The following is a 15,269-nucleotide window of genomic DNA, read 5'->3' on the forward strand; positions in this document are numbered from 1 at the left end:
TCGCCACAGCTGAAAGATGGTTCTCTAATGTGAGCTGTGGATCAAGGAGGACGCCCAAGTTGCGAACCCTCTCTGAGGGGGTCAGTGTTGTGGTTAGCTGTGGCCCAGCTCCTGCTCCAAGGACTGGATGTGGGGGAGACATTCATATGCTGCAGGCCTGATTTGCCCCCGGTTGAATCTGCTGCTGAAGGCTCCTCTGACCAAGAAGACATGAGTGACGGAGGAGGAGAGTGGGGCAGACAGCTCAGAAGGAGATCAATTATCTAGCCCCTCCTTGGGTTCAAAACAAGAGTTAATGATACAGCCACGCATGCGGAGAGCAATGTATAGGCAACAACAACTGAGAGATTATTATCAAAAAAAATGAGGCCACGTGGGGTTGGGTGGGGCTGTGGTCATTAGTGAGGCTGCTATAAAGAGCAGCCTGTGGGTTTGGCCATTGTGGAGGATTATCTGATCGTTGTGTTTCGTGACTGCCTTGCTGACTTTGACCTTTTGTATGCTGATATTTCCCCGCTTTGAAACTAAACCAGAGCAAGGTGTGTTTCACTTTGTGAAAGAAGAAGGACTGTGAATTGCCTCACAGCTGCAAGCTAAGTATCACAGAACTGATAAGGGATTTGTACAAATGACCAGTTTGTTTGGAGACCAGTGCTCTTGGCTATACCAAAAGAGGGCTTGGTTTAAGTGAATTTTCATTATAAAGAACATTGTTTTGAATTCTCAAACGTGTGTGTGTCTGAAATTTGTACCTGTGCATTTTTGGGCGGAGTCTACCAGAGAGCCCGACAGAACAGTCAGTAATTCCCCCCCCCCAGGAGCAATACTGTTAGCAAAGTACTCTGAGGTGGAACGGATTCTGTGGGGGAGACCACTGGGGTTTGCTTATATAGCTCTCGGAAAGATACTAGGCCCTAAAAAGTTACAGAAACCAAAATTTTAGAGAGAAAGGTTGCAAAGTCTATCAGAAATATTTGTAAGCTTGCTGAGCTGTTGCTATAAAATGTGATTTTGCAAATCATGTAGTTTTGAGATACATTTGGAATTAGAACATTGAAACCAAATAGGGAACTGAAGCCAGATGAAGCCAGAGGCTTGAGACGTACACGGTTATATGTGGAAACTAAGACAACAAGGAAGTATGTTGTGACATGGGTTCAGAAAAGTATTAAAAAGAATGTCTTGGGGTGAATTTGGCGCTTCTGACCGTAGCTAACTGGATGTACGGTACTTTTTTGACAGGTTTCTACCTTCTGCATCCCCCAAATCCCCCCTTCAGTAAGGATCTTGGCATGGCCCTGGCAAAGCCTTGGTGCATCCTGCAATCAAAAGGTTGCCAGGGCTCGGGACACGGTCAGTCCCAGGTGGCATCTGAAGTAACCAGCTTGGTCTTCTGTTCTGGGACCTGTGCCTCTTGTGTGCCTCCCTCTCCTTCTGCACCGCGATGGGCTTTTACCCTGTGCAGATTGAAGTCCAGGGGCTGAAGAAACAACAGCTGGAGGAGGAGGGTGTGGCCTTCAGATGGGAGCTCCAGAAGGGAGACTGGACCTACCAGCTCCAGGTGATGTTGGAGACCCTGACCCAGAAGGGGGACTTCTATGCTTGCCAGGTGGAACATGCCATCCTGGAGGCCCTCAACACTAGGCTAAGCCCCTCCTCTCCATCTCCTCCTCCTCTGGGGACCTTTTATTTATTTATTTGTTTGTTTGTTTATTTATTTTGTCCAATACACATTGAGGGTTTTAGTGGGTATATATCTATATACACATAGTAAAATACATGATGAAGGTTATAGAGGATGTACTCATAGAAAAATATATCTATGAAAGAATAGAAAAGAAGATATAGTAATAGAACATATCAATGAAAGAACAGAAGAAGAGATATAGGAATAGAAGAAAGGTATAGGAGATATAGGAGAGCAATAGGACAGGGGACGGAAGGCACTCTAGTGCACTTGTACTCGCCCCTTACTGACCTCTTGGGAATCTGGAGAGGTCAACCGTGGATAATCTAAGGGTAAAGTGTTGGGGGTTTGGGGGTGACATTATGGAGTCCGGTGATGAGTTCCACGCTTCGACAACTCGGTTACTGAAGTCATATTTTTTGCAGTCAAGTTTGGAGCAATTAATATTAAGTGTGAATCTGTTGTGTGCTCTTGTGTTGTTGTGGTTGAAGCTGAAGTAGTCACCGACAGGCAGGACGTTACAGCATATGATCTTGTGGGCAATACTTAGATCTTGTTTAAGGCGTCTTAGCTCTAAACTTTCTAGGCCCAGGATTGAAAGTCTAGTCTGTCCAAGTGGAGGAGTGAAGGGCTCTTCTGGTGAAGTATCTTTGGACATTTTCAAGGGTGTTAATGTCTGAGATGCGATATGGGTTCCAAACAGATGAGCTGCATTCGAGGATGGGTCTGGCAAAAGTTTTGTAAGCTCTGGTAAGCAGTGTGAGATTGCCAGAGCAGAAGCTACGTAGGGTTAGGTTTACAACTCTTGAAGCCTTCTTGGCTATGTTGTTGCAGTTTAAATCTGTTTAAATCAGTTTAAATCTGTTGTGTGCTCTTGTGTTGTTGTGGTGGAAGCTGAAGTAGTCCTGCCCTCTATCCACCCCTCTGTGCATACAGAGGAAAATGTAGCTGAGATTTATGAACAGAACAAAGAAAACGGACCTACCCTGAACTCCCCTTGAGCTGCAGTCCCCACTCCCACTTTCAGTTTCGTTCTCTGCCACAACTCTCCCTCCTCCTTCAGGTGATGTCACAAAGGACTCTGCCTGGAGACTGATGACACTGAGCAGGGAGACTTCCCATTGGTCCTGCTGCACAACTCACATCTCAAAAGGAGGAGAATAACGCTTTCCTGCACACAACATCCCTCTCATTCCTCCTCTGGGGCGGGACAAATTTATTTATTTATTTTATTATTTATTTATTAATTGGAGTTATATGCCAAACAGACCCACACTCCCGAATTAAAGTTTGCCTCTTTCTCTTCCTCTTCCCACTGGTTTCTGTGGAGAACTTTGATAGGGGTTGGACTAGATGACCTCCAAGGTCCCTCCAAACTCTGTTAATCTGTTATTTATTTATTAGAAACATAGAAACATAGAAGTCTGACGGCAGAAAAAGACCTCATGGTCCATCTAGTCTGCCCTTATACTATTTCCTGTACAGTGGAACCCCGACATAAGAGCTGCTCTACTTAAGAGCAACTCGAGATAAGAGCTGGGAGGGGAGAGATATTTTTGTTCTACTTACAAGCCCAAATTCGAGATACAAGCGCCAAGGAGCTGTCTCCTGAAGCCAAACGCTAACTTCCGCGTTCGGCTTCAGGAGACAGTTGCGAAGCGGCGCGCGTGTTTTAAAAGGTTGCAGCCGGCCTGGGGGGCTCGGGGGGGGGGGGGTGCTTGCAGCTTTCTTTCTTGCTCTTTTTCTTTCTCTCTTTTACCTTCCCTTCCTCTATTTCTTCTTTTCTTTCTCCTTCCCACCTTCTTCCCTCCCTCCCTCCCTTCACTCATTCCTCTCTTACTCTCCCCTTTCATAAGTTTCCTTGCTTCCTTCCTCTGTTCCTGTCCCTTCCCTCTTTCCTTCCTTCCTTCCCACCCTCCGTCCATTCATTCACCCATTCCTCTCTTGATCGCTTAAAGCCGGTCCCTGGTGCAAAAAGGGTTGGGGACCTCTGTCCTACAGGATTGGGTGGCAGAGAAGTTGAACATATGTAAATTTAAAAGTTTAAGAAAGTTTACAAGTTAAGTGAAAGAAACTTCATTATTCATTTATATGTACATGTACATTTCTTCATTAAAAACATGTCTTTCTGCATAATTTAGACTAACTTTGTGAGTTTTTTGAGGGCTGGAACCAATTAAAATTATTTACATTAATTCCTATGGGGAAAAGTCGTTCGAGATAAGAGCTGCTCGACTTAAGAGCCCAGGTCCGGAACGAATTAAACTCGTATCTCGAGGTACCACTGTATTTTATCTTAGGATGGATCTGTGTTTATCCCAGGCATGTTTAAATTCAGTTACTGTGGATTTACCAACCTTGGAAGTTTGTTCCAAGGATCTACTACTCTTTCATTAAAATAATATTTTCTCATGTTGCTTTTGATCTTTCCCCCAACTAACTTCAGATTGTGCCTCCCTGTTCTTGTGTTCACTTTCCTATTAAAAACACTTCCCTCCTGAACCTTATTTCACCCTTTAACATATTTAAATGTTTCGATCATGTCCCCCCTTTTCCTTCTGTCCTCCAGACTATACAGATGGAGTTCATTAAGTCTTTCCTGATACGTGTTATGCTTAAGACCTTCCACCATTCTTGTAGCCCGTCTTTGGACCCGTTCAATTTTGTCAATATCTTTTTGTAGGTGAGGTCTCCAGAACTGAACACAGTATTCCAAATGTGGTCTCACCAGCATTCTATATAGCGGGATCATAATCTCCCTCTTCCTGCTTGTTATACCTCTAGCTATGCAGCCAATATTTGTTTATTTATTTATTTATTTATTTATTTATTTACTTACTTATTTGTTTATTTATTCATTTGTTTGTTTGTTTGCCAAACCAGTATTATTATTATTATTTATTATTTATTAGATTTGTATGCCGCCCCTCTCCGTAGACTCGGGGTGGCTCACAACACAATAAAACAATTCGTAACATCTAATAATTAAAAAAATATTTTAAAAAACCCCATTATTAAGCAGACATACCTACAAACATACCATACATAAATTGTATAGGCCCGGGGGAGATATCTCAGTTCCCCCATGCCTGATGACAAAGGTGGGTTTTGAGGAGTTTACGAAAGGCAAGGAGGGTGGGGGCAGTTCTAATCTCCGGGGGGAGCTGCTTCCAGAGGGTAGATATATACGGAAAAGATTCCGTTTCTTTTCTCCCTCATCTTCTTCCCTTCCATTCCCTTCTGCCTTGTGAAAAATAAGCAGAGCGAATAAAAGAGGTGGAGGTGGAATTGAACTATATAGGAGAAATAATCAGCTCTTGAAACTCAACAGAAGACCCAAACCTCCTTTGTTGCATTTGGGTTAATAATCAAGGGGAGAATCTCCCTACCACCACCACCACCACCACCACCACCACCACCACCACCACGCTCCTTTTCCCCGCCCTTCCTCCCACTCTGGGATTTTGCTACTATGGTTTTATGTATGGTCTGTTATTTTATTTTATTTTATTTTATGTGGGAGATTGTTTTTCTTTTTTACAATAAGGGCTTTAAATTGGTTTTTTTTTTAACATTAAATTTGTACATGCTGTATTGTTGTTGTGAGCCGCTCGGAGTCCTCGGCATACAAATCTAATGAATTATTATTATTATTATTATTGCTTGCCCCAAATCCACCAGGGGGCGACCTTTGTCAAAAAAAGGGAATAGGTCGGGAGGAGCTTTCAAGAGGAGGCTGAGAAGGTAGTGACATCACGGTGCCTTGTCATTCTAGGACGCCACACTCGCTCTCCTTAACCCCTGGGGCTCCGCATGAGACGGGGAGCCTGCGGGAGATTCTGGTAAAACGACATCCAGACGTGCCCCATGTCAGGGTGGGGGCTCTTCCCAAGTCCCATGTTCCCCAGCGGCCCTCTCCCTGCAGGGGAAAGCGCAAGAAGCGGGGGGATTCGGGGACGGGCCCAAAGGAGCGAGGGAAGGGTGGGACTTCCGGAGGCCCAGCAGGAGAGGAGAGAAGAATTCGCACCAGGCTCCCCAAGGGCCCGATCCTGTCTTCCGAGGGGGAGAGAAGCGGGGCGGCCTCTCCAGCTGGGATGGGCCGCTCGGGGCTCCAGGCAGGTTGGGTGAAAGTGGCTCAGTGGCTGAATTAATAATAATAATAATAATAATAATAATAATAATAATAATAATAATAAATAATAATTATTATTTATTAGATTTGTATGAATTACACTTTCTAACTCTTGAGACAGAAACCGGAAGCCTTTTGGGGTCTTTGCAAGGCCCCATTTTCTCCTGGGGGAAGAAGAAAAGAGCGGGATCACCTGGAGGGATCCGTCCTGTGTTCCCAGAAATGGTCCCGTGAAGGAAAAGGCGTCTGGAGACCCACAAGAGTCCTTGGACCCCTTTGGAGTTGCTCTGCAGGACAGAGGAAGGATGGAGACCCCACCTGTTGCAAAGGGGGGAAGCAGAAAAGGCCCTGCAGCCGCTCAGCCTGGGAAGGGGGGGAAGCTCTGGACAAGACCCGGGCAGAAGATCCTGGAGGAAGAACCCATCCTCCCTTCGGAAGTTCAGCCCTGGAACTCCATCCAATACCGCGAGGCTGAGGGTCCCCGAGGACTTTGCAGCCGACTCCACGACTTGTGCAGGCGATGGCTGAGACCAGAGAAGCACACCAAAGCCCAGATGCTGGACCTGGTGGTTTTGGAGCATCTCCTGTTCCTTCTGCCCCCAGAGATGGAGGGCTGGGTGCGGGAGTGTGGAGCAGAGACCAGCTCCCAGGCGGTGGCCCTGGCGGAAGGCCTCCTCCTGAGCCAGGCGGAGGAGCAGAAGGAGCAGGTGAGACACTTTACGGAGCTCAGAAGGGAATAGTGTGTTTGAATATTTCACTTCTCCTTCTGCAACTTCTCCCCAACTTCTCTGGCATTTATAATATGTGGCAATTCACCAATTCTTGTACAACATCTTGTCTGGATGGGTGTCAACAGACTCAAACTCAACCCAGACAAGACGGAGTGGCTATGGGTTCTGTCCGTCCATAACCCTGGGGGGAAGGAATTACTAACCCCCTCAGAGAGGGTCCACAACTTGGGCGTCCTCCTCGATCCACAGTTCACATTAGAGAACCATCTTTCAGCTGTGGCGAGAGGGGCGTTTGCCCAGGTTCGCCTGGTGCACCAGTTGCAGCCCTATCTGGACCGGGACTCACTGCTCACAGTCACTCATGCCCTCATCACCTCGAGGTTCGACTACTGCAATGCTCTCTACATGGGGCTACCTTTGAAAAGTGTTCAGAAACTTCAGATCGTGCAGAATGCAGCTGTGAGAGCAGTCATGGGCTTACCTAGGTATGCCCATGTTTCGCCATCACTCCGCAGTCTGCATTGGTTGCAGATCAATTTCCGGTCACAATTCAAAGTGTTGGTTATGACCTTTAAAGCCCTTCATGGCATTGGACCTGAATACCTCCGAGACCGCCTCCTGCCGCACGAATCCCAGCGACCGATTAGGTCCCACAGAGTGGGCCTTCTCCAGGTCCTGTCAACTAAACAGTGTCGGTTGGCGGGCCCCAGGGGAAGAGCCTTCTCTGTGGCGGCACCGGCTCTCTGGAACCAACTCCCCCCGGACATTAGAACTGCCCCTACTCTACCTGCCTTCCGTAAACTCCTTAAAACCCACCTTTGCCGTCAGGCATGGGGGAACTAAGACATCTCCCCCGGGCCTATACAGTTTATGCATGGTATGTTTGTGTGTATGTTTGCTTTTAATAATGGGGTTCTTTTTAGTGTTTGTTAAATTATTAGATTTGTTGCACCTTGTTTTATTGTTGCTCTGAGTCGCCCCGAGTCTACGGAGAGGGGCGGCATACAAATCTAATCAATAAATAAATAAACATTGTTCCATTGTTTTGTCACTCAACCTGGATGGATATTGGGGGCTTTGAGGTTGTATTGTGAATATAAGAAGGCACTTTGTGTCGTGTGCTTGTCATTACTTCTGCTTCTTTTTTCCTTCCTCCTATTTGAAGTGCTGCACTGTGGAGATCAGTGATCTTGAGGGAAAGAAGAATCCATCAGATCTCCCTCAGGAGCCATTTTTCTGGACGATCCCTTGGGAAGATCCAAATGAGGAGACCTCAAAAGGTAATGAAAGATCCTCCGATGACCCATCCGTCTTACATTTATTCTCTCTCCTCTTCTATAGAAGACCTCCTCCTATTTTGTTAATTATGCATTTTGAAATTATTTATTCTTTACAGGGAATCAAAGAATGAAGCTCTCTGATTTTTATGAAGGAGATCGAACAGCGGTTGAACTTCCACATCAAGTAAGAAAGAGAAAAAATCTGAGATTTGTTTTCTCCCTTCAGGAAGTGTAGTGTGGGGGCACATTGCTCTCTCCTTCTAGATTAGATTAGATTTATTGGATTTATATGCCGCCCCTCTCCGCAGACTCGGGGCGGCTCACAACAATGGCAAAAACAGTACAAAGTGACAAATCTAATATTTACCAATATAACTACAGTTTTAGATTAAAAAATTCATAAAAGCAACCCCAATACAGTGGAACCCCGACATAAGAGCTGCTCTACTTAAGAGCAACTCGAGATAAGAGCTGGGAGGGGAGAGATATTTTTGTTCTACTTACAAGCCCAAATTCGAGATACAAGCGCCAAGGAGCTGTCTCCTGAAGCCAAACGCTAACTTCCGCGTTCGGCTTCAGGAGACAGCTGCGAAGCGGCGCGCGTGTTTTAAAAGGTTGCAGCCGGCCTGGGGGACTCGGGGGGGTGCTTGCAGCTTTCTTTCTTGCTCTTTTTCTTTCTCTCTTTTACCTTCCCTTCCTCTATTTCTTCTTTTCTTTCTCCTTCCCACCTTCTTCCCTCCCTCCCTCCCTTCACTCATTCCTCTCTTACTCTCCCCTTTCATAAGTTTCCTTGCTTCCTTCCTCTGTTCCTGTCCCTTCCCCCTTTCTTTCTTTCTTTCTTTCTTTCTTTCTTTCTTGCTCTTTTTCTTTCTCTCTTTTACCTTCCCTTCCTCTATTTCTTCTTTTCTTTCTCCTTCCCACCTTCTTCCCTCCCTCCCTCCCTTCACTCATTCCTCTTACTCTCCCCTTTCATAAGTTTCCTTGCTTCCTTCCTCTGTTCCTGTCCCTTCCCTCTTTCCTTCCTTCCTTCCCACCCTCCGTCCATTCATTCACCCATTCCTCTCTTGATCGCTTAAAGCCGGTCCCTGGTGCAAAAAGGGTTGGGGACCTCTGTCCTACAGGATTGGGTGGCAGAGAAGTTGAACATATGTAAATTTAAAAGTTTAAGAAAGTTTACAAGTTAAGTGAAAGAAACTTCATTATTCATTTATATGTACATGTACATTTCTTCATTAAAAACATGTCTTTCTGCATAATTTAGACTAACTTTGTGAGTTTTTTGAGGGCTGGAACCAATTAAAATTATTTACATTAATTCCTATGGGGAAAAGTCGTTCGAGATAAGAGCTGCTCGACTTAAGAGCCCAGGTCCGGAACGAATTAAACTCGTATCTCGAGGTACCACTGTATATATAAACAAGCACACAATCAATCAAACACCAAAACAACATGGGCAAGGGGGAGATGTTTCAGTTCCCCCATGCCTGACAGCAGAGGTGGGTTTTAAGGAGTTTGCGAAAGGCAAGGAGGGTGGGGACAATCCTAATCTCGGGGGGGGGGCTAGTTCCAGAGGGTCGGAGCCACCACAGAGAAGGCTCTTCCCCTGGGTCCCGCCAGACGACATTGTTTAGTCGAGAGGACCCGGAGAAGGCCAACTCTGTGGGACCTAACCGGTTGCTGGGATTCATGCCACAGAAGGCGGTCCCGGAGATATTCTGGTCTGGTGCCATGAAGGGCTTATTCCCCCTTGTTTGGCCAGGTTTATTTTTGTGTTTTTCCACAACATGGAGAGAATAATAGCAGGTTCAATTGTTGTCAGCCAGCATAGCTTCCTCTGGTTATCTTGTTCTGCTACCAGTAGGTACTCATCCAACTTTGAGTTTCCAAGAAGGAGTTCTTTAAAAGTCCTTCGAGATATAGGAATAAACATCAGAGTGGTAGGAACCGCTAGAGAGCCTTTTGTCATTCTTTGACTTGGAATTGTGCAAGACTAATGAAAAATAACTAGAATCGAATAGAAGAATAGAATTTTATTGGCCAAGTGTGATTGGGCACACAAGGAATTTGTCTTGGTGCAGATGCTCTCAGCGTACATAAAATAAAATATACATTTGTCAAGAATCATGTGGTGCAACACTTAATGATGGTCATAGGGGTCAAATAAGCAATGAAGAAGCAATATTAATAAAAATCTTAGGATATAAGCAACAATTTACAGTCATACAGTCAACATGGGAGGAAATGGGTGATAGGAAGGATGAGAAAAACTAGTAGAATAGAAGTGCAGATTTAGTAGAAAGTCTGACAGTGTTGAGGGAATTATTTGTTTAGTAGAGTGATGGCGTTCATAAAAAAAAACTGTTCTTGTGTCTAGTTGTCTTGGTGTGCAGTGCTCTAGCGATGTTTTGAGGGTAGGAGCTGAAACAATTTGTGTCCAGGATGTGAGGGGTCAGTAAATATTTTCCCCGCCCTCTTTTTGACTCGTGCAGTATACAGGTCCTCAATGGAAGGCAGGTTGGCAGCATTTGTTTTTTCTGCAGTTCTGACTGTCCTCTGAAGTCTGTGTCGGTCCTGTTGGGTTGCAGCACCAAACCAGACAGTTATAGAGGTGCAGATGACAGACTCAATGATTCCTCTGTAGAACTGTATCAGCAGCTCCTTGGGCAGTTTGAGCTTCCTGAGCTGGCGCAGAAAGAACATTCTTTGTTGTGCTTTTTTGATGATGTTTTTGATGTCAGGTGACCATTTTAGGTCTTGAGATATGATAGAACCTAGAAATTTGAAGGTCTCCACTGTTGATACTGTGTTGTCTAGTATTGTGAGAGGTGGAAGGGTGGGAGGGTTTCTCTTAATGTCTACCACCATTTCTACGGTTTTGAGTGTGTTCAGTTCTAGATTGTTCTGGTCACACCACAAGGATAGTTGTTCAACTTCCCATCTGTATGCGGATTCATCATTGTCTCGAATGAGTCCTAAACACTCACATTGCCACCTTACCATTTTTTTAAAAACCTCACTTATGTTCTGTCGAGCTTTCTGGTAGAATCCTCCCAAAAAATGCACAGATACAATTTCAGACACACACACGTTTGAAAATTCAAAACAATGTTCTTTAAACCAAAAATGCAAATAAAGAGAGCCCTCTTTTGGTATAGCAAAGAGCCCTCGTCTCCAAACAAACTGGTAATTTGTACAAGTCCCTTATCAGTTCTGTGATACTTAGCTTGCAGCTGGGAGGCAATTCACAGTCCTTCTTCTTTCACAAAGTGACACACACTTTGCTCTGGTTTAGTTTCAAAGCGGGGAAAAATCAGCACACAAAAGGTCAAAGTCAGTAGAGCAGTCACGAAACACAACGATCAGATAATCCTCCACAATGGCCAAACCCACAGGCTGCTCTTTATAGCAGCCTCACTAATGACCACAGCCCCACCCAACCACAGGTGGCCTCATTTTCTTTGATAATAATCTCTCAGTTGTTGCTGCCTGTGCATCGCTCTCCGCATGCGTGGCTGTATCATTAACTCTTGTTCTGAATCCAAGGAGGAGCTAGAGAATTGATCTCCTTCTGAGCTGTCTGCCCCACTCCCTCCCTGTCACTCATGTCTTCTTGGTCAGAGGAGCCTTCATCAGCAGATTCCACCGGGAGCAAAACAGGCCTGCGGTATGTGGATGTCTCCCCCACATCCACAGTCCTTGGGGCAGGAGCTGGGCCAGAGCTAACCACAACACTGCTGACTCATGTTTAAATGGTTGTCCACTAGGACTGCAAGATCGCTGTCATACTTGCTCGTTTTGAACCAGGTATCACCTGTTTTATGCCTGCACATTGGGTTTTTCTTTCCTAAATGTATTTTTTTAAAAAAATAAATTTTATTGATTTTTATAAAATAGTTACATAAAACAAACATGTAACAGTGCACAGTGCGTGTGCCCATCACCTAACAAACAAGACACCCCCCTTCACCCATACAAGAGGATTCAAGGATTTTGATTTGTTTATATATAATTCCTTGGCTCTATCTTGCATTAGATATTACTGAAAGAGTGATTGCAGTTTATTTTTCACATTTACATCACAGATTCTACTCAACATATAATCTTTCACCTTATTCCATTGTACCATCAGCTTCTCCAATTTGTTCTCATCAAAATTATTTAATCTTATTTCCATAATTTCAAAATGTATGTGGTCCACCATGTACCAGTACCAATTCTGTACTGTCCATTTTGTAGTCTTTCCAACCCAATACCACCACCGCTTGAGCACTTTCCAACGCTGCAGATTTTATTTCCTTGAATTCTCCTAATTTTCTTTGTTTAATTAAAATAGCTATTTCTTTTGTAATTATCCAATTAATATTTAACATTTTATTAATTTCGTTCTGTACTTCCTTCCAGAATGTCTGAATTTCTGCACACTCCCAGAACATATGCATAAAGATTCCCTTTTTTTGGCAACCATGCCAACAGTTACCCTTCTCTTTCCCCTGGAAGTGTGCAAGTTGTGCCGGTGTATAATACCATTTGTGTAAAATTTTCCTTCTCATCTCTTTAACTCTTGTATTTTTGATCTTATATATATTTTCTACTATTTCTCTCATTTCACTTTCATCTATTTGTAAGTCATTTTGCCAACATCTTGTCAAACTTTTTGTTACTTCCTCTTCCACCTGCAATAGCATTCTATATATGTTACCGGCTTGGGCTTTTATCTCATTAATCTTTTCTTTTATTATTTTTTCTAAACAATTTTCTTCTCGTAAGAAAGCTTCTTTGTTCTCACTTTTATTTAAATATTTACTTATTGCATTAATCTGCAGCCACTTCTGTTGACCAAGCCACCATTCCAATCGAGTTCTGCTAACTCTTCCATCCTTCTCATATAATTGTTCAATTCTCATTATCCCTTTGCTATTTAATACTTTAATAATTCTGCTTAAGTTAACATCATTGCCTGTATTCAATACGTGTAACGTTGATAGCTTGGAATTCCTAGCTCCACATTTTCCCTGCCATTTAGACCATATTTCTAAACATGCTTTGAGGGGGTCAATTAAATTACTGATTTCTATTTTACTCCACTTTTTAAATAATAGCTCTTTATTATTTATATTATTAATTTCCTTTTCTAAATTCACCCACTTCTTTTCCCCCCATAACTGTAATTCTATTAATCTTTCTATTTGAAATGCTTCTCTATATAATACTAAGCACGGGCTCCCCCACCCCCCTCTTTCTCTTGGGCAAACTGCCATTTTTTTCTTATTCTGGGCCTTTTGTTTCCTTCAATCCAAAAGTTTAATTTACTATCCCATTCTCTCAGTTTTGCCCCAGGGAAGGTACCTGGTAAAACCTGAAATAAATACATCATTTTTGGTATTATCATCATTTTAAGGGCATCTTGGCAATTCTTCCCAACCTTTTCCCCCTCCAATTTTTTATCTGCTTCTGAATTTTTTTCCATATTAAATTATAGTTGGCTGTCACAATTTTTATCGGATTCTTAAACAACCAGATTCCTAAATATTTCATTTTTTTACATCCTAGTTTCAATCCTGATATTTTTTGTATCTCAATTTGCTCTTTTGGGCCTGTGTTTAAACAAATTATCTCCGATTTCTCTATATTAACCATAAGTCCCGACTGGTCTTTAAATTCCTGGAGCAATATAATTATTCTTTTCATCAGTTCGATTGGGGTCTCGGACATCACTATAGCATCATCTGCAAACAAATTTAATTTCAATTCAAATTTTCCTATTTGATAACCTCTCCATTCCTTGTCATTTCTAATTTTGTTTGCTAAAACCTCAATTGCCAATGCGAATAACATTGGGGATAATGGACAACCCTGCTTAGTTCCATTCTGAATTTTAATCGTCTCTGTTCTGTTACCATTTACTCTAATATGGGCTATATTATCCTTATAAATTGTTTCTATAATTCTACAAAATGAATCTCCCATATTTAAATCTTTGCATAATTGAAACAGGTAATCATGGTTAACTTTATCAAAGGCTTTGTACACATCTAACTTTAAAATACTTAGTTTTCTTTTGGTATTGGTAGCATGGTGTATAACAGGGGTCCCCAAACTTTTTACACAGGGGGCCAGTTTACTGTCCCTCAGACTGTTGGAGGGCCGGACTATAAAAAAACCCCTATGAACAAATCCCTATGCACACTGCACATATCTTATTTAAGGTAAAAAACAAAATGGGAACAAATACAATATTTAAAATAAGAAGTAATTAAGTAATAAAGTAATTTATACATTTTTATTAACAAGTAAATTTAAACTTAAATCAAGAAACTCCCTCCATTTCTCCTTCCTTCCTTCCCTCCCTCCCTCCTTCCTTTCTACTTCTCTCTTCCCTCTCTTTTCTCTCTCATTTGTTTCATTTTCCTCTCCCTCGTTTTCTCTCCATAATTTTCTCATTTTTCTCTTTTTCTCTCTCTCTCTTTCCATCTTTCCCCCTTTCTCTCTTCCTCTCTATCTCTCCCTCTTTCTCTCTCTCTTCTCTTTCTTTCTGTCTCTTTCACTCACTCTTTCTCTCTCCCTCTTTGTATCTTGCTTTCTCTCTCCCTCTTTCACCCTCTTTCTCTTGCTTTCTCTCTCACTCTATTTCTATCTCTCCCTTTCCCTCTCTCCCTCCCTCTCCCTCTTTCTTTCTCTCTCACTCTATTTCTATCTCTCCCTCTTTCTCTCTCCCTCTCTATCTCTCCCTCTTTCTTTCTCACTCTATTTCTATCTCTCCCTCTCTCCCTCTCTCTCCCCCTTTGTATCTCTCCCTCTTCCTTTCTCTCTCCCTCTTTCACCCTCCCTCTCCCTCTTTCTTTCTCTCTCACTCTATTTCTATCTCTCCCTCTTTCTTTCTCACTATTTCTATCTCTCCCTCTTTCTCTTTCTCTCTCACTTTCTATCTTTCTTTCTTTCTCTCTCCCCTCCTTTTTTTCTCTCTCTCTCATACACCACGCTGGCAACAGAGAGAGAAAGAGAGAGCGAAGGGCGGCTTGCCAGTCCACGGCCCCCTGGATGAGCAGCGCTGCATGGCCCCAGCACTGGACTTCGCCGTCGCCTCCACCCCCGCCTCCACCCCCGTCCGGCTCTCCAGCTAACCCCCTGAATTCACCCGAACGCAGGCGGCGGCGGTTTCAAAGGACCAACATACAGTCCTTCTTGGTGCTGCATTGCTGCAGCCTCCAAATTCCGCTGCTGTCCTTGGGCATTGTTACTTCTAAGCTGCGCTGAGAGAGAGAGAGAGAGAGCGCGGAGAGTACCGGACTTCACCGTCGCCTCCGCCCCTTTGGACTCTTTGCTGGAGAGCCGGACCGGGGCAGAGGCGACGGCGAAGTCCGGTGCTGGGGCCATGCGGGGCTGCTCTCCAGCTAAGAGGCAGCAGTCACGTCCACCCCTTCGCCCTCTACGGTGCCCAG

At 43.7% G+C, this 15,269-nt stretch overlaps 1 protein-coding gene across 1 annotated transcript; it reads left to right on the forward strand.

The window, feature by feature from the left end:
• The first annotated feature begins 6,030 nt into the window (after positions 1-6,030).
• Positions 6,031-14,951, forward strand: LOC139158404 (zinc finger and SCAN domain-containing protein 31-like). The gene is made up of 4 exons (XM_070735712.1): positions 6,031-6,526; positions 7,716-7,830; positions 7,947-8,014; positions 14,877-14,951. Exons 1-4 carry the CDS (start codon positions 6,125-6,127, stop codon positions 14,949-14,951), a joined length of 660 nt encoding a protein of 219 aa, XP_070591813.1. The 5' UTR covers positions 6,031-6,124.
• The last annotated feature ends 318 nt before the right edge of the window (positions 14,952-15,269 follow it).

This window comes from Erythrolamprus reginae, chromosome 2 (genome assembly GCF_031021105.1).
Source record: "Erythrolamprus reginae isolate rEryReg1 chromosome 2, rEryReg1.hap1, whole genome shotgun sequence".
Lineage (NCBI taxonomy): Eukaryota > Metazoa > Chordata > Lepidosauria > Squamata > Dipsadidae > Erythrolamprus > Erythrolamprus reginae.

Bases quoted from the DNA above. Each gene is read 5' to 3' on its own strand.
- LOC139158404 (XM_070735712.1), top strand. From the start codon at position 6,125: ATGGAGACCCCACCTGTTGCAAAGGGGGGAAGCAGAAAAGGCCCTGCA. The intron at 7,831-7,946 runs GTAATGAAAGAT...TATTCTTTACAG, and splicing joins AAATGAGGAGACCTCAAAAG to GGAATCAAAGAATGAAGCTC. The intron at 8,015-14,876 runs GTAAGAAAGAGA...CTGGATGAGCAG, and splicing joins CGGTTGAACTTCCACATCAA to CGCTGCATGGCCCCAGCACT.